Raw genomic sequence first — 18,086 nt, forward strand, 5'->3', positions numbered from 1 at the left:
GGGCAGCCTGATTTGAGATGAACAGCAGGGAACTGGTGAAACAGTAGGCGCCGATGTAGGGAAGCTAACGGCCGTCTTTCCACTTTACGATTTTTGTCAGCCATTTAAGGAAGTTGAGGAAGTGAAGTTGACGATGTGGCTGGCCCCTTTTCCTACATGTGTGGGCATTTTGAGCCGGTAGAGGGATGCAGCCAATTACAGCGCGGTACATAGAGGGGCTGCCTGCCAAGTCAGCAGCTAAGTCAGCAGCTAAGTCAGCTTGCAGAACACGCAGCGATTCCGGTGTGTATGTATGTCATGTTCCTTTCTCGCCCTTTTACTGAGGATTCACGAAATCCGTTAACCTCCACGGACATACGCAGCTTATCTTCCCGCTGTCTACGATCGCTTCCGGGTCAAATAAAAAAAAATAAGCGTCCAGCCCCTGCTACGCACTCACCATGTGCTTCCCCCGCTTCACTCTATGAGCATGGCCATGCCCACCGTGGCCCCCATCCTCCATCTCATCGTCTTCATCCTCGTCATCCTCGTCATCCTCTATCCAATCCGGAAACCCGTCGTCGAAAACGTCCTGCAGGGCATCTACACGACCCGCCTCGTCAAGCGTCCCATCCCTCATGACCTCCTCCCACTTGGCCAGCTCCCCATCGGTGAGCAGGCACTCATCCAGCAGCTTTTCCAGAGTGCCGTGGTCTAGCTTCTCTCCGATAAAGACGAGCTCCTGCCGCCGGTCGCCCCATTCACCGCCCTTTTTGATGTCGTGCTGCACCAGCGCGTCCACCTCGTGATCTCCGGTCATGTACTCTTCAGGCGGGAGGGTGCAGAACCATGGCCGCCCGCCCGTCAAGGTTAGCATGGCGCCGGCCTGGGACCAGTCGCCCGCTCGGTGCGGCCTGGTAGCCAGGAAGTATTCTCCCTTGGAGCGGAATAGTCGCTTAAAGGTAGGATGCGCTCGTTTGTTGGCCAAGATGGTTTCGTTGGGCGGAATGTCCATTTCGTCGTCGTGACTGGCGTCGGCGCCGCCTTTGTCGGGAGATGCTGCATCCAGAGACGTCGTGGTGCAGGACATGGATGCAGAGCTCTGTTCAGACTTCTCTGAGGAGCTGCTGCGTCCGTCGGAGTCTGGGTCAGAGTCCGAGGTCTGCGCTTCGTCTTGGCCCATGTCTACGTCCGCGTCTGCGTCCGGTGCTTCATCCTGGTCCTGCTCTTGCGCCGCCTCCCCGTCCTCATCGTCCTCATCGCCTGGATACTCCATTTGGAGGATAAACTTGTCGTAGAGCAGCGCAAACAGTCTCGTGGGATGAAACGGCCTGTGCCGGGTGTAGATGAAGCTCTGCACGTTGTACTCTTCCGTCTCGGGTTTCGGCGTCAGCACATTGCGGCCGTTAACCTTGCACGGGTTAGCAGCAGCGCAGCAGCCCCGGCAAGCGGCGGGATCCTACCTCTCGAACAGTCATGGCGTGCAAGTCCTGAAGCCATCCGTAGCCCGACTGAGCCACGTCCAACCTGAACAGGCCCGTGTTGACAATCTCCTTGACGTCTACCTTGCCCCGAGTGCACTCGATAATCTTGGCACGATGATTCAGCTTTTTGATCAGGCCCAGCGCTTCGTCTTTTGTCGTTTGGCTAATCTGCCTCGAACGCGTCAGCTTGCGAATCCGTCATGTTCACAGGAGCCACTCACCATGTCGACTTTGTTCAGGAGGATCACATCGGCAAACTCAATCTGGTCCACCATTAGATCCGACACCGTTCGCTCGTCCTCGGGGGTCACGTCGTCGCGCCGAGAGGACAGCAGGTCCGCCGTGTCAAAGTCATTCAGCATGGTGAAAGCGTCAATCACCGTCACAGTCGTGTCAAGATGGGCAAACTTCTCCAGGCCGCCGGCGGCCTTTCTGCGGCAAAGACTCAGCGAACGGAGCCGCTGTGGCGAGCAGGAAACGAAGGGAAAGGAACTCACAGCTGCTTCAGCATCCGAACGGTGTTTTCCTCGAGCGGCGACGCGGAAGCGCTGGCCAGCTCGCCCATCTGCTCTGCCAGCCGGGCGTCAAACGTCTCGGCCACCTGCTCTGGCTCGCTGATGCCGCTGCTCTCAATGACAATGTAGTTGAACTGCTCGAGCTGCGCGATGCGCACCAGCTCCTCGAGGAGGTCGCCGCGGAGCGTACAGCAGATGCAGCCATTTTGAAGAGCAATGACTTTTTCCTTGGTCCGGGTCAGGCTGTGGGTTTTCCTGATGAGCGCGGCGTCGATGTTGATGCTGGGCACGTCAGCGCAAGAAAGGTACAGGCGGGACAGGGAGAGGCTCACGCGCCAATGTCGTTGACCAGGACGGCAATCTTGAGCCCGTGGTCGGTTCGGAGAATGTGCTGCAGGAGAGTCGTCTTGCCGGCGCCCTGGTCTGCGTCAGTTGCGCAAGCTTTTCAGCATCGCAGCTTGCTTACCAGGAAGCCTGATAGGAGAGTGACAGGGAGAGACTTTTGTGGCACACGCAGCTGCGCTGGCGTCTTTTTCGACGGTGCACCCGCGGCTCTACGGCTTTTTCTCACGGCCATTGTGATGCTTGATAATGTCGAACTGCAAAAGAGGAGCAATGAGGGCGGGTGAGGTCAAGAAATGAAAGAGCAACTGGAACGGTGGGCTTTGTTTACGAGTTTCTAGCTTGATTAAATACTATTTCAAGCAAGCCTATCCCTCGAAAGGGCTCCAGACCTATACGCTCGATTTGCGGTACGGTGGCTTTTGGCTGCCCTTAGATGCTGGTCCATCAAGGTTGGCAAGGGGAACCATCAAGGTTGTGTCGCAGCAAATGATGACATTTCCGGAGGTCTTATTGGAGAGTGGAGCGACTGGGGTCATTTTTGATTCCGAGTCTAGATCGTTTTCTCCTTGGGCGTTTTTAGGTGGGCGTTTATGTCGAGGTGGTGGCAGATTGGGACTTTGGATTCGAGCAGACTTGGGGTTATCATGGAGAATCTTGGGAAAGAAGGCACGCTACTGGAACGCAATCTTCCCTTTGTAGTTTGTCAGCCGTTTAAAAGTAACGTTAAATGCAAATTAACTTTTAAACGGCTGACAAACTACAAAGGGGACATTGTGTTCCAGTTGTTGGCAAGGCAGTCATTGTGCCCTCTGCTGCTTGAGCCAGACTGCTTTTCTGGCATGGACTGCGTATCAGATTCCGGTTGATACACCGACAGGTCTTCCAGTCTTGCTCCTTTAATGCCTAGGAACTCGTTCCTAATGGTGTACTGAGGACGCTGACTCTACGCGCATCCCGGGGAACGAGCGTCCTGCCACGGCGTGCTGCACCAGCATCACCGACGCAACCTGTCTTCTTTTGCGCGGAAGTCTTTTCTGCGTCTTTGGTCTTGAATTGAAAAGGATTCCAATGAGCTTTGCGGGACTAGTACGGCATTCGCAAGCGGAAATTTTCATCCTTGCTACGAATGGCTGGGCAGTTTCCGCTGCACAGATTCTATTCTGACCGCGGCGCGTCGCATGCCTCGCAGCAACAACTGTTGACGATGGAATAGCCGCGTCAAGAAATCTGCAGGTAACGAGAGAGACGCCCATGGCAAGGCGCCGGTAAGGTTGCCGGTCTTTTTCATCACCGAGGCCGGGTTTACCAAAATGCAACAATCATGGACGCGCATCAAAGACACAAATTATATCTTTGTACAGTGACAGAAGCTTGTACCATACGTTCACGCTAAAAACAATCTTTCTGCCGTTCTGGCAAGGCCATTCCGTTTCATGTCCCGCGTCAAACGGAACATGTTGAACGACTCGACCGATAATGGAAATTACGGAAGTTGGGTCGCAAGAATGTCTTACTAGCTACCCTTGAGCTTGCGGCTGTATCACAGGCGGCGTATCAGGATGTTGAATTAACAAAAGAGCAATGCATTCCTTGGTTGTTCGCTGGCTCTGTTTTGCTCCTTGTATATTTTCCGCACAAGATGAAGTCATGCCTTGCGAAGTTGCGGCCGGCTTGTATGTTATGGTAACGAGGACCAGCGGCACCTGCATATATCCATGCTTGCGACTTTGTCTTTTTTGATACGGCATGTCTGTTTCACATGGAAGCTAGCGGATGCTGCCCAGCTCATAGGTAAAGACACAATGTGCATATCAATACTAAATCAATGTATAGAGAACGAGACCCCTGCATCTTTGCCTTCCTGAATGGCGTCTTTCCCTGCCCGTTATTTACGGCCAGGGAGTGATTATGGGGAAACAGGGAACGTGATCGCTCTGGCACCATGTGACTAACCACGTTTTCAGTTCACCACAAGTTGAAGCCATCTTGGAGGTGAGCTCCTGGAAAGGACCGTCTGTGCTTGCGGCTCGTTGTAGGAAATTGTATCAGCAGTTGGGACGAGCTAGGCCTCTCGTTACGCCTGCAGCAGTGATGATTAAAGCGAGAGTTAAGCTGCCGCCGTCGCCGCCTACTCGTATAGCCGATATTCGTCTCGGACACTCACGCGAGGGCGAGGTGCTGATGGAAAAACCGGGACATGACTACAGGCTGCTGGGGTATGCAGCGGGATAACCAGGCATGGAAACTACCTACGCAGCAGCATTGGACTGGTCGTCATTCGCGGTCGAAAGGCTTACTCAAGCTTGCTCACAGGGCGTATGACCCCCGACGTGATGAAAAAGAGCAAGATTGCATGCAATGGCACTGCTTCTATTCTGCAAGATGAGAAGCCCGCCGAACCCTGCTGGGTTCTTTGGTGCCCAGGGGACTTTTTCATCGCTCACAGGCACCATGGCCGGTGTTGCGTTGTTCAGCCACGCTCGGGATACCAATCTTGCAGTCTTCGCGATGCCATTTCCCGCGTCCTCTCAGGACGACGCCACGGAATTCGAGTTGTCCGCGCAGGTCCATGCCGCGGAGCCTTCCCCCCGGTCGTACGCGTCCACGATGCCCACCACCGAGCCGTACGTGCCGGCCACCATCAAAAAGGTGCCGGAAACCACGACGAAGACGCTGAATGCCACCATGCAAGCCCAGCCCGGCGACGGGGCCCGTCTGCCCTCGCTCCAGTTGTCGTACAACCACATGCACCCCATCGGCTGGAAGGCCATCAGCGTGCCGAGCAGGGCACCCACCAGAGACACGAGGCCGCCGAAGAACGGGATCCCGCTCGCAATCAGGTAGGCCGCCAGCGTGATTGCCAGCGTGCACCCCAGCCAGACCGACCAGTGCACGAAGCTGTTGGCCGTGAGATGGCTGGACCCGCGCAGCAGCCGCAGAAAGGCGTGCTTTGCAGGCAACTTGGCAGGCAGGTGGTCAGAGCCTCTCACCTCACCCCGGGAGCGTGAAACCGAAAAGAGAAAACTCACGTGGATAACGAGCGTGGTTGTGGCCACGAGCCCCGGGAGGGCCAGGCCGTACGCCACGCGCTTGACCAGCGGGCCGGCCGACCCCAGCGCGGGCGACGCAACGTACGACCCGCAGAAATAGTAGACGACGGTGCCGATGACGACAAAGACCGACGTCACGCCGGCTTGGCAGACGACCAGGGCGCGGTTATAGTCGCGCGGGTCGCGCATCTCGGACGCGATGCTGAAAAAGGCCGGGGCGCCGGCGTAGGAAAAGACGAGCGAGGACACGGCCGACACGGCCGCCGCAAAGCTGGGCTTCTTGAACAGCTGAAAGTCGGATGTCCAGGGCCCGTCGCGCGGCGCGGCCGCCGGGCGGTCCTGCAGAGCGACCGCGACGGTGACGACAAAGACTGCGGGCTTCAAATTAGCCATGCGCGGGAAATCCCGGCGACGGTGGGATGCCACTCACTCGACACGAGGATGCAGACCAGGCCTACCCAGGCGATCCAGCTGATGCGGCCGAGGGTACGGATGCTCGCGAGTGAGAAGCCCACCACGGCGGCGGCGACAACGAACCCGGCGGTGCAGGCGCCGTGGGATGACACGGCGTTGAGGCCGATGGAGATGCCGAGCATGCCGGACCCGGCGACAAAGACCCAGACTGGCTCGCTCCGGCCAGGAGCCTCTCATCTCAGCCTCTCGCTTCTCGCTTCTCGGTTTCCGCGGAGCCGGAGCCGGCACTTACAGATGCAGAATGACGCGCCGAGGACCTCGCGGCCGAGCCGGCCAAACATTAGCGCGCCGGCCTCGTCGACGCCGTACACCTCCGGGTGGCGCAGCTTGAACACGCCCACCATGTAGTTGGACCATGAGGTGATGGCCCCGACGGCGAGCAGGCACGCGATGCCGGGCACCAGGCCCAGCGTGTCGAACACGGCGGGTATGGAGAGCACGCCCAGCCCGATCTGCGTCTTCATCATGAGGGCGGCGGTGGCCAGCCATCCCAGCTGAATTAAATCACCGTGGGCGGACGTCAGCTCCTTCGAGTCAGCGAGGCGGTGCGGACCAAACTCACGCTGCGGTAATTCGGCGTCTTCTCCGTCAGGTTGCCAAACACTGCGTCGTGGAAGCCGGCGGCCGGCTGCTGTGCCTCGGCCGCCTCTGGAGCGCTGGCTTGCTCTGCCATTTCAGCTCGAATGGTCGGTTTGTATTGGCTCGGGAGCACAGCCGGGATGGTGCCGGCAGGAGAATTGTGCGGGAGCGAGCCATGGCGGCGGATGGTGCGCGCGAGCGTCTCTTTAACGCGGGTGATGAGGGATATGTTAAGGGGGTTTGATGTGAGAACCCGCCAGCTTTTCTTTGAGCGATGCCGGGCAAGGACTTTGCTCCTGCACCCGCCATGTAGGCTAAACCGAAGCCCAGGGCTTTTCCTTTCCCACGGCAATGCAATGACGGCGGGCAGGGCCAGTCGAGGCTGGCCAACCGGGGCAGGGGGTACCCCTGACGGAGCCAGCTTTCCGGCAGCGCATGAATCGCGCTGCTGTGCCTGAACGTCTTTAATTTGCAGAATCGATATCGCTGGAGACTAGGCTGGCGCGAAGCCGAGGCGGCGACAGGACGTGTTTGTCTGACGAGCAGTCCGTCGTGTCACGTCCCTTGCCAGCAAGGTTCAGAATCTGTGGCACCAGGATTTACGTTGCGCCAGGACAGGGCTAAGCTGCCGCTGGCCATTTAAGTCACCGAATCTCCCACTCGGAAGCACGTACAAGACACCAGTCTGCCAGTCGTGTCAGACGATCAAGCGTGCCATCCGCCATGTTCATCGACGGGCCTGGTAAAACTGATAAAACTTGGCTGTTGACCAGGGTCCCCAGCTCACGCTCATGTCATCATGCACAAAGGGCTGCAAATTTTGAGTCTCTCGGATTCAAGCTCCGAGAGGACAGTTAAAACGAGGCGTCTCCTGCGTCTGAATGACGATGCTGCCATGCCGCTCCCATTGTAAACCTTGTAGGGCGGTCACTGCATGCAGCACCTTTTCACCTTACCCCGATATTTATAGACTACTACGAGGTGTTAACGGCCTGACGGGCAGCAGAGAGGTTGCTCCTTAAACTACACCATCGCTGCGGTTCACCTCTGGCTGAGACCCGAGACAAGCTCTCCTCTTGCACACGGACGGTAAGTACGACACGTGCAGCAGCCCGGCGGTGAAATGCAGAAGATGGTCGACGAGGTTCGAGATCCAACTTGATGGGCTTATGCGGGTATAAAAATGGTAGATTTCTTGCAAACGACAGAAGCGTAAGAAGCGGCTATCGAGTTGCGCTGCAAGTGACAGCTGCAGCTGTTACTGCATCCGGCATCCGAAATATACTGCGCCTCAAAGCGGCCCTTTCCAGGTGGCCTGACATGTCTATCAAATTCACGGTACAACCACTACATAGCTTGAAGCTTACTTTTGATAAAAGTACATCTAGCAAATCCATGACGCAACTAATGTGTATCTTGGCAGCTCGCCATCTACACCAACCCAAAGCATGACTGCAAATCACGAAACAAATACTACACAGCTCTGCAGCTCGCTTTCTACGTCAAACGTCCCTGAACTCCATCCCCGCCTCTCAAGGCGGCCCTCACAGCCAGCTGAATCACTCCATAAATCTCATCATCAATTCCAACCACCCCTACCGCCTCTCAACCCCCCGCACGACCCTGTCCACCTCCTCCCTCACGCTGGGATACACGTCCCTCCACGCGTCCCGCCCCATCCAGCAGTCAAGGTGCCCATACCCCGGAAACACCTTCCGCCGGTACTGGATGCCGCCCCCCTCGGCTGCCAGTCCGAACCTGCTGCACAGCAGCGCGTACGTCTTCTCCGTCGCCGCCGGCGACAGCACGTCGCTCGCCTCGCCCGAGAACAGAAAGATGGGGATCCCCCGCAGCCGCTCCACGTTCTCCGCGCCGGTGAGCACCTTGTAGCCCGGCGCGTTGCCCGTCACGTTGCCGTCCATCTGCATCAGCATTTGCATGAGGGCCATGCTGGCGCCGCCAAAGAAGCGGTCGATGTGGTCGTGCGTCGCGCGGTTGAGGTTCTCGTGGGCCCAGCACCGGCCGAAGAGGAAGGTGGTGCGGTGGCAGGCCGCGCTGGAGCAGCGCTCGCGCGCGCTGTCCGGGTAGAACCGCAGGAGCTGGTTGATGGCACGCTGGACGGGCCGGTCGCACGGCCCCGGGCGGCAGTCAAACCAGCCGCCGGCGAGGCGGGCGTACAGCCGGTCGAGCGGCACGGGCGACGCCTTCTTGACGACGTTGCTGGGGCTCCAGACCGGGTGGGCAAAGACCTGGCTGCAAGTGATGCCGCGGATCCAGTCGGCCGGGATCGTGCCGTCGAGGAGGCCGCTGGCAAAGGCGACGGAGCCCATGCAGTGCGCGATGGTGTACAGCTTGGCCGGCGACCAGAACTGCCGGATGAACTGGATGCAGGCGCGGAGGTCGAGTCGGGCGTCGTACGTGGTCCAGCTGTCGCCGTCGCCGCGGCCGGCATCCTGAAGCCCGATGCGGTGGACCGTCACGAACACCCGGTAGCCTGCGCGGGTAAAGTAGTTGACCGCGTTGAGCGGGATGGTGGGCAGCGCAAAAATCTGGTGGTCGACCGAGGCGCCGGGAATCATAAACAGGTTCTCCACGGGCGGCTGGTCGGCAGACACGCGCGGCTCCGGCTCCCACATGTGTAGCACGGTCTGCACGCCGTCGCTGGCGACAATGGTGTAGGACCTTGTCGGCGACGTCGGGTTCACGTAGGCGGCTTGGGCAGCCGTCGTGGTCGTGGCGTACCGCAGCGGCTGCAGCGGCAGCAGCAGATGGCCGAGCGCCTTGCCGGCAAAGTATCGCATAAACCGGCTCATGTTCCTCGTCCTGTCCTGGATAGTATCACCGGCCGCCTCCATGCCCAGGAGCTGCTTCCGGAAGCTCCGAACGCCCAGCCGCAGGATGCCTTGGGCGAGAACCCGCCCCTGAGCCGGCGCGGCACGTCGTTGCGCCCCGTTTTCCTCCCTCCTGGCCGCCTCTTGGTCATTCAGCTCCGTGATGCAGACAAACAGGGTCGTGAGCGCCTTCCACAGACGCACCGGGCTAAACGATGTCGACGCATCAACCGTCTTGTAGCCGTAGAAGCGGACGAGCCGCCCATCGGTCCCCGCCATGTCAAAGTCGTACACGAACCTGCTCGTCTCGGGAGGCGCCTCCGCCGGCTGGAAGATTTGCAGGTCCCCCCGGCGGATCATGAACGGCGATCCGGGCAGCGACGCGCACACAAACGTGCCATTGATGGAGCCGCTGTACTGGCGGCCCGAGACGCCGTGCTGGCGCCACGGCGCTTCCGAAACGTCCGCCTGGACGAGCAGCCGCGCCGTCTCTCCTCGGAGCTTGGCCACGCGGTAAGACGGTGCGAAGTCCGCCTCTGCGCACGCGGCGGCCGACGTGCTGGCGTGGACGAAGCCCGCCATGCACTCGGTAAAGGCGATACTGGGGGGCTGGCCGTGAGCGGAGGCCGGGCTCTGCTTGGAGTGGCCGTCGGGGGCAGCAGCCGGGTCGGGCTGCTTTTCTGCGTCGGCATGGCGTTGCCGCAGGGGGCGCTGCGGCAGACGGCCCGGCCCGGCGGCAAAGTCGATGCTGCCGTTGTGCTCCTTGCTGATGACCAGCCCAGCCGTGCGGGCGTACTCGTCGACGGCTCGCTCCGCCAGGGCCGAGATGGTGGCCAGCGGATTGACTCCCAACGCGGCAGGGACGGCGGCCCCGTCGACGACAACGAGCCCGCGGTGCGTGGCGGACGTGTCGGTGCCCGAAAAGACCTCTCCGGCGTGGTTTGTCACACCGTGGGCCCCGGTGTTGTCTCGCGACATTGTCGCTCCCCTACGCTTGTCAGCAAAACCGCACGGCAAGGCGCGCAGGGGTTTTCCGGTCCATCTTACCCGAGCGGATGAACAGTCACCTGGTGGTTTCCCAGCACCCCGTAGCCCGGGTCGTACACGGGCGTCCCCCCGACCGCCTCAACCGCCTCGGCCAGTAGTGAGCGCACCCTGGTCACGCGGTCGCTCCCGCTGCCCTGCTGGAACTGCAGGAGGGGCTCGTCGTTCTCCAGTCTCAACCTGCCTTGGCTGCCTGCAGGATTCCTCTTGTCAGCTCGCCGAGCCGGTCCTGTCGAAGCACAAGACTTACTGTCGTGAGACATGGCCAGCAGCACCTGGGTCTTCTGCATGGCGCCGCAGGCATACGGGCCGCGCAGCCGACTCTTCCAGCGCGCCAGCCGTTTTCGCATGTTCTTGGGGACTGAGGATCCGGACAAGACCGAGCTGACGTCGAGCAGGGGTTGCAGCAGGGGCGACAGCGCTGGCGGTACCGCGCCCTCCTGGATGACGAAGCCGTCGAGGGGGTTGCCCGGCTGTCCGCGCATGTCGATGGCGGCGTTGATGGCTGGGCCGACGGGGTCTCGGCGTGCTGCCTGCGCACTCGCCATGGCGTTTACGCGGCGGTCGGTGTTGTATCTGTGACGCGTTTGCTGTTAGCTGCGCACGACGACCCGGTAGAGTTGACCTCGGGGCAGTTACCCAAACGCCAGCATGTCGCCGTTGCCGCTCATGCCCTCGCCCAGGGTATCGCTCACGCACAACCCCATGGCCTTGCTCCGCAGGAGAATCTCCGTGGTGCCGATCGCCCCGGCGCCGAGGAACACGGCGCTCCGCGCGTGAACCCACCGCAGCGGCGGCTGCCATCCGCTCCCGCGCTGCTGCTGTCGGCGCTGGTGCGAGATAAAGAACACAAGGTAGCCGCCGCGCTCGTCGCGCACCTTTTCCACGTGCCGCACCTCGCACTGGCTGAAGAGCTCGGCCCCCCAGTTCCACGCGTCGGCGAGGTACGTCACCAGCGTGGTCGTTTTGGAGCCGTCGTTGAGGCCCGTGGTGTCGTGACCCGAGCGCGTCGACGGCGCCATGGCCACGCCGCAGGCGTTCCGGCCGGGACGGAAGCGAGTCGTCTGCGGCACCTTGCGGAAGCGGTCTTTCGGGACGCCCAGCCTCTCGGCCTGCTCTCGGAACACCTGGGTTCTGTGCAGCGCGGGCCAGTCGTCCGGGTACGGCTCGGGCTCCAGCACCCGGCGGACTCTTTGATAATCTAGCGTCGGTCAGGGGTACGAAACGGCCAACGCGCGGCGGGACTGCAAGTCCGAGACGTACACTTTTCCAAGCACTGCGGATCGTTGCGGATCTGCGGCGGCCAGACTTCCATGGCCAGCGTTCCGGCGTCGGCCTCGAGGAAGACGTTGGAGTTGATGAGGCTGCCACCACCAAGGCCTGCAACTTGCGGAAAACGGCACGGGGAAACAAGAGGTCAGCCTGGTGTAAGCATTTCAGAAGCAGATGTGCTCACCGTTGGCAACAACGGCAGTCTGGCCGTGCCCTACGACAATGTGGTACATGCCGTCTCGGTTCCCGCACTGCACCTTGGTGCTCTCTGAAAATGGTTTTCCAACATGACCTGACAGACGGACCTGCCTCAGGGCCTGCTTAGAGGTCAAGGGGTATTCTCCCGGCCATCGTTCCTGTCCCCTCTCGAGGAGACATACGGACTGGCCGGCCCTGGCCATCCTCGACGCTGCTATGCTGCCGCCGTACCCGGAGCCAATCACGACGCAATCATATGAATACTGCAGAGCCTCGACCGGCTTTGATATTCGCGGGGGGGCGCCCAAGCTGGCGTCGGCGCTACATGCATCGTCACACTCTGAAGACAGGCGTTGATAAAGTTTTGAACTCATTGATAATGGGGACAAGGTATGAATACTAGGCGCTATTACTCTGCACGCTGTATAATCGATGAGAATTTGAGAATGAAAAATAAAACTAAAATTAAAACTAAAATTAAAAAATAAAAAGAAGAATATCTCGCAAAATAGCCGTCTTCTTTATACATTGCATCGCGTCCAAGTGCCCAGGCAGACAGTTCTTGTCCAGCCTCGTTGAAGGATTGCCACGCTCTCTTGCGGCGTCCTCGGCCGGGACAGGCATTAGAACGTTGTCAGCTCAAACGAGCTGGAAACCATGTAACAAGACGGTGGTGATTTTTCTTTTTCCACTTGCATCCTCAACACCAGCGACGGTTTCTGCCCCAAGTGCTGTCTCAACGGGCTGTGGAACACAGCCTCGTCGTCAACAGCCGGCCCGGTCAGCCTGGGCAGCCCTCCCCCAAGGTCGCCCACCACCGGCCAGTCTCGTGAGCCGGACCCAGCAAGGCAGCGGGCTTGTAGTAAGCGGATGACATGACGCGGGGTTATTCTTAGGAAATCTCGTAAGCAGGGTGCTGTTGCTCGACGCTAGGGTAGGGTAGAAACAAGGCTTCAGCGCAGCTCGCCCAGCAGGCAGGCCGGCGGCCACCAAGGCACATCAGCAACCTAAAAGCAAAAGGAAAAAAAAAGAAACAATTCTGCCGAGTGCAATCCGACCGGACAAAGTAGTAGGCATGCATTTTGGGGCGGCACGTGAATGGGACGAGGTCGACTGTCGCAAATGACGGCCTTGCGCCATTGGCCTGGCAGCCGAGCCGAACAAAGACGGAAGCAAGCCGCTCCAGACAGATTCGTCGGGAATAGACTTCCCTCTCGGGGGGGCATGACGCCATGGCCGAAGGGTGCCTAGGTGCCCGTGCCTGTGCCTGTGCCTGTCTCGTGGCAGCTGTGCGTGCCTTGGAAGGGGGAGATTCCATGCGATGCGACGCGATGCGATGCGATGCACCAGGTCGCCGGGAGGGCATGTCTGGCATGTCTGGCAGGCATGGGATGGTATCAATGGGATGGCATGGGAGGGCATGGGCAGGGATGAGCAGGGATGGATGCATGAACCTTGCATAGCCACATGGCTCGGGTCAGGACTCAGGCCGGCCAGGTCAGGCCAAAGCAGGCTGCTCAGCTCAGCCGGGCGGGCAACCAGGCATCCAACGCAGCGGTGACTGCTTTCTTTCTTTCCTTTTTTTCTTTCCTTTTTTAGCCCTCTTCGCTTTGCATTCCCCTTCCGGCTGCCTTGGCCTACCCGGTTAGCCTTGTAAGTCGCCGCGCCGCCCGTCGGTGACTGGAATGGCAAGCAAAACGCCCCCGGCTATCCATCAGATGGGGGCCGCTAGGCAGTTGCGGCACAGCGACGCCGTGCAGATGGACATAGGCACCTTGGGGATTCGCGCTGCTGTCTTGGGCGGCTGCGAGTCTCAGGTCCGGGGGAGCGCGACGGCAACAGCGTCTGAGACATGCCGCGCCTGGGCAGATTTCCGTGACAAAAGCTTGATTTGGGCGGCGGAGGCCTCGGAGGTGCCTGGCTGCAGAGGGGATATCGACTTGCGGTTGGCATGAGCGGGTGACCGGAATATGGCCTGGCCAGCTGGAAAATCGACAGCGGATAAAGAAGCTGGCCCTCGGCCCTTCCCAAAGCCTGCGTCTTGAGCCCTGTGCCCTGGCCTGCCGGCTTCCGACCGACGGCATGGCTGGCATGGCATGGCATGGCATGCCACGTCCCCCCAATCAAAGTCAGTGTAACGTTGGATCGCCTCCGGTTTTCAAGAACCCCCTTGCTGCAAGCCCGGGCGGCTGGCAAGACATGTCGTCTTGCCATGCCTTGACGCCCTGGGCAAGCTGCAACGAGAGACGGCACCCCCGTCCGCTCTACCGTCAGCATCGTACCAAACCTGCGGCATTGGCAACAAGACCTAGTATCTAGGAACCAGCGGCTCAGCCGACATGACATCGGTGGCTTTTGCGCACCAGTCTCTGACGACTGACTTTGTTATTCCATGCCGTCGCTTGTCGCGGCCTGGCAAAACCAACGCCTCCGGATGGCATGCCGCCGACGCTCGCCGGCTCCGGGCTGCCGGCCTGCTGTGCCGCCGAGGCACGACACGGGTAATGGCCCCCGGAGACACTTAAACGGCGCGAGCAACCGGCCGCGGCAACCCGTCCGTTCCACCTCGCCAGTCGTTTTCATGTTACCAAGCGAGAACGGCCTTCACAGGCGCCGCCGCCGCCGCCGCCGCCGCCACCTTGCTCCGCTCAACAGCGACTTCGCCGCACACGCCCGCCGCTCCCGACCCGCCACTCTGCCACGTCTCTTTAAACGCCCATTTACCCTTTCAGCCTGATAGGCCATGACTAGCGCCTGCTCCGATCCCTGCAGCTGCATCCGCATCCGCCCGAAGTGCGCCGAAACGCCGCCTTATCAATCGCACCAGTCTTATCAATCTCCACCTCGTCGCTTGCCATGCGCATCCAAGTACTGAGCCGCTACCTGCCCAGCGAGGACAAGTCTCGCCGATGCCGCAAGTCGCGGAGGGGTAGCATGAGAGCGGCCGAGATTCCAAGCTGCCAGTTGTCAACAATGCGCTCGGGGGGGCCAATCCCGTCCCCCTCCATCCTCCTGCATCAACATAAACGTTCCTTTTCCCCAGAGCGCGCGCGTGTCTTCTTTGCCAACTTGACAGTCTCATAGGCAGTATGCTCCTCTTGCCCGTCCTCGTTGCCCTCGCCGCGTGCGCGAACGCGGCTAAGCCCGTGGGCAGGCAGGTCTGCGTGGCGTCGTGCTACTACTCGCTCCTGCGGCCCAGGTTCGCCGGCACGGGTGACAAAGACCAGGCCGCCTGCGCAAACGAGCTCCGCGTGCGGTCGACCTACTACTGCGTCGTGGCCCACTGCGCCGAGGAGGACGTCGAGCCCGGAATCGGCTGGTGGCAGGGCGCGTGTAAAAACTCCTCCCGGACGGTCAGCCTGGCTGAGTATCACGAGGCCAGCAGCAACGTCAGCGCCGGCTTCCTCGCGTCCCTGCCGACGGTCGAGCTGGCGCAGAAGGACTTGGTGCCCGGGGTGGCTCTGCCGTCTGCCCGGAGCTGGGCGGTGGTGTATCGCTCCACGGCTACGTACAGCCATATGCGGGATTACCACAACGCCGTCAGGTGCGCAAGGGCGTCTCACAACCCGGCCGTTTTTTCTTGTTAGTTTCTGATTGTGTTTTCTGATAACTGCCCAGGTGGACTTGCTACGGGTTCTGGGCCCTCGTGCTGCTCGCCGGCATGGCCGCCCGGATGCGCCCGCTCGTCCGGCGCGCTCTCCCGCGGCACCAGCTGCTGCATCGGATGAAAAGAGCCACGAGATACAAACAATTCATGCTTCGAGGCCAGCCCCGCGCCACAGTCATCGCGCTCTATATAACCGTCCACATCGCAGCAAGTGCGGCCCATTACCCCCTTTACGACGAAAACTACTAGTGAGACGCCAGACCCTCCTTTGCCTTCCCTCCAGAACTGGCTGACTGTGTGCCGCAGCTATTCGAGCAAAAAGGTCCAAGCTCTTCGCTACTTTGCCGACCGCCTCGGCAGCCTCATGTCTGCCAGTCTGCCCTGGGTCTTCCTGTTCGGCAGCAGATCCAACCCGCTGGTCTACATGACGGGCTGGAGCTATGCAACCTTTAGCTTCTTCCACCGCTGGGTGGCCATCGTCCTGGCTGTAGAGGGCGTTCTTCACGGCGCCGTGTTTTGCGCCTTTTACGTCTGTGGTAAGGAAGCCGACCGCCTAGCGACGTGGTGCGGCTGCTAAACAAGTCAGACAAGGGCTGGGATTACCTGCAGTCGCAACTGCGCCAAGATAAGACTCTTCTTTACGGCATATTGGTGGGTTCCTCGTTCGTCCCAGCATGAGAGCGTATTATCTGACGAATCCAAAGACAATTGCGGCCATGGTGTTGTCGACCGTCTTTGCTCTCGGCCTCAGAAGCCGTTACTATGAAGCCTTCAAGCTCGCGCACATAGCTCTGTCGGCAGTGGCCCTGGCCGCGTTTTACGAGTACGTCTTGTTTTTTTGTTTCTTTTTCCGTTGCTCCGTTGCTCCGTTTCTTTTTTTTTATTCTTTGGTCACTTCTACCTTTGAGCCTCGCGTTGCTCACACCCTCAGGCATATCAAAACCCAGTTTGGCGGAGCATACCGCGTCTGGGCGTGGACATGCGTCGCCATCTGGGCCTCCGACTACCTCCTTCGGATCGCGCGCATCGTCATCCTCAACCACAAGCTCCTGACGGGCGGCCACACTCCTGCCGTCGCCAGCTTCGCCCCCGAGACCGGCATGATCCGGCTGCAAGTCCATCCCTCCGCTATCCCCGCCCGCCAGAACCCCGGCCAGCACTACTTCCTCTCGTTTGGCCGCCGCCCATGGGAGAGCCACCCTTTCAGCCTTGCCGGTTGGTCGTCAGCAACGCCGCATGCCGGCGAAAAGAGCAGCGACGCGGGACTCCGCGCAGGCAGCCCGGCGAGCCTGACGTTCATGATCCGGCCCAGGCACGGAATCACCAAGCGGTTGCGCGAGCAGCTTGAAAACGCCGCCGGCAAGTGCAGGCCGACCGTTGTGCTGGAGGGCCCGTACGGCGCCGAAGCCAACTTCGGGCAGTACGCCAGCGTGCTCTTCATCGCTGGCGGGAGCGGCATCACCGCCGTCCTGCCGTACGTTCGGGGGCTCGTGGACCGACGGATGGGGCCGCGCGCCAGGCTGGTCTGGGCGGTTCCCCAGGAGGCATTCGCAAGGGAGGTGCTGGCGAATGATGCCCAGTGGGCGGAGAGCTCGCCGCATGCTGAGGGGAGATTCGCCCTGGAGGTGTACATTACTGGGTCGGGGGGGCCACTGCCGGCAGATTCGACGCACGCGGAGGGATACGGGCCGGATGCCAGGTTCAGGTACGCCCGGCCGAGTATTGATGCCGTTGTGCGCGCGTTTGTCGAGGGTAGTGGTCCCACGGCAGCAGTGGTTGTCTGCGGACCGGATGGCATGGCGGACGAGGCTCGTGGCTGCGTCATTCGGTACAGCAAGGCGAGCACAGCCGATGTTGCGTTTACGCAGGTCGTGTATAGGTGGTAGATGGGTTCCCGGGATAGACGCACGCTGTTGGTTTGATGTATTTCAACCATGGCTCTGGGGTTGATTGCTTTTCTGGCTTCGTGTAGCATTCATCTCTGTGCCTGTGTCTTTGTGCCTGTGTCTCGAGCCCATCAAAGCATGATTAGCCAAGCGTACACAACCTCGACATCTCCATGACTCCTTTCGTCGTTTTTTAACACGTTTTCAGATACAGGCGGGGAATCGAGCAAGGCATCATCATGCGTCTTGGAGCCGCCAAGACCGGCAATTTCACATGGCATGTATATCATGGCAAGCCTCTTCACACACACTAAATGATCGTGCCTTATGGCACTTCTCTTCTCTCCAAGCCTCCGGCCTGTATGTTAGTTCATGATCCGTCATCATCATCAATATATTCATATCATGATATTTTGATAAATGCGTCCATAAAAGACGTCAAACTTTACTTTTATATATAATGTTTATGCCATTAGCCGACATGCGGGACTGCATTGTCCTTACATATCACGCGGCGCGGGAACACAAGCTAAACCTGAAAGCAACATTCATTCGGGAAGGCTTTTATAAATAGTAAAAGACTTATTTCTAATTAATTGTAGGAGTAAGGTTCACCACACTACCAGAATTAGAGAATGGGATCAGATTGTAACAGTTGACGACCCGAACTACGTGACAATTTCCTACAAGAATGAGGAACAATTGGCGAACAAGAAGCATAAAACCTGCCACGCATATGTTATTATAACACGCTGGAGTTCGCCTACGCTTTTGAAGTTGATGAAATGAACGATAATGTAAAGGAGGGCGACTGGGAATAGA

General features: G+C 59.5%; 4 protein-coding genes across 4 annotated transcripts; 1 reads left to right on the top strand and 3 right to left on the bottom strand.

The window, feature by feature from the left end:
• Positions 1-427: 427 nt before the first annotated feature.
• On the bottom strand, positions 428-2,555 carry UV8b_07073 (uncharacterized protein; the record flags this gene model as incomplete). The annotated part of the gene is made up of 6 exons (XM_043144570.1): positions 428-1,390; positions 1,443-1,631; positions 1,685-1,895; positions 1,961-2,260; positions 2,311-2,396; positions 2,445-2,555. The coding sequence occupies 6 exons, from the start codon at positions 2,553-2,555 to the stop codon at positions 428-430; spliced, it is 1,860 nt and encodes a 619-aa protein (XP_043000505.1).
• A 2,296-nt stretch (positions 2,556-4,851) lies between these two features.
• On the bottom strand, positions 4,852-6,520 carry UV8b_07074 (uncharacterized protein; the record flags this gene model as incomplete). The annotated part of the gene is made up of 5 exons (XM_043144571.1): positions 4,852-5,283; positions 5,353-5,744; positions 5,804-5,995; positions 6,080-6,341; positions 6,410-6,520. 5 exons carry the CDS (start codon positions 6,518-6,520, stop codon positions 4,852-4,854), a joined length of 1,389 nt encoding a protein of 462 aa, XP_043000506.1.
• Positions 6,521-8,021: 1,501 nt separating this feature from the next.
• On the bottom strand, positions 8,022-12,145 carry UV8b_07075 (uncharacterized protein; the record flags this gene model as incomplete). Its single annotated transcript, XM_043144572.1, has 6 exons — positions 8,022-10,245; positions 10,305-10,494; positions 10,552-10,877; positions 10,941-11,502; positions 11,565-11,681; positions 11,758-12,145. 6 exons carry the CDS (start codon positions 12,143-12,145, stop codon positions 8,022-8,024), a joined length of 3,807 nt encoding a protein of 1,268 aa, XP_043000507.1.
• A 2,715-nt stretch (positions 12,146-14,860) lies between these two features.
• On the top strand, positions 14,861-17,264 carry UV8b_07076 (uncharacterized protein; the record flags this gene model as incomplete). The annotated part of the gene is made up of 6 exons (XM_043144573.1): positions 14,861-15,315; positions 15,390-15,626; positions 15,685-15,914; positions 15,965-16,029; positions 16,083-16,201; positions 16,310-17,264. 6 exons carry the CDS (start codon positions 14,861-14,863, stop codon positions 17,262-17,264), a joined length of 2,061 nt encoding a protein of 686 aa, XP_043000508.1.
• Between the last annotated feature and the right edge of the window lie 822 nt (positions 17,265-18,086).

Source organism: Ustilaginoidea virens, chromosome 5 (assembly GCF_000687475.1).
Source record: "Ustilaginoidea virens chromosome 5, complete sequence".
In the NCBI taxonomy this organism is placed as follows: Eukaryota; Fungi; Ascomycota; class Sordariomycetes; order Hypocreales; family Clavicipitaceae; genus Ustilaginoidea; species Ustilaginoidea virens.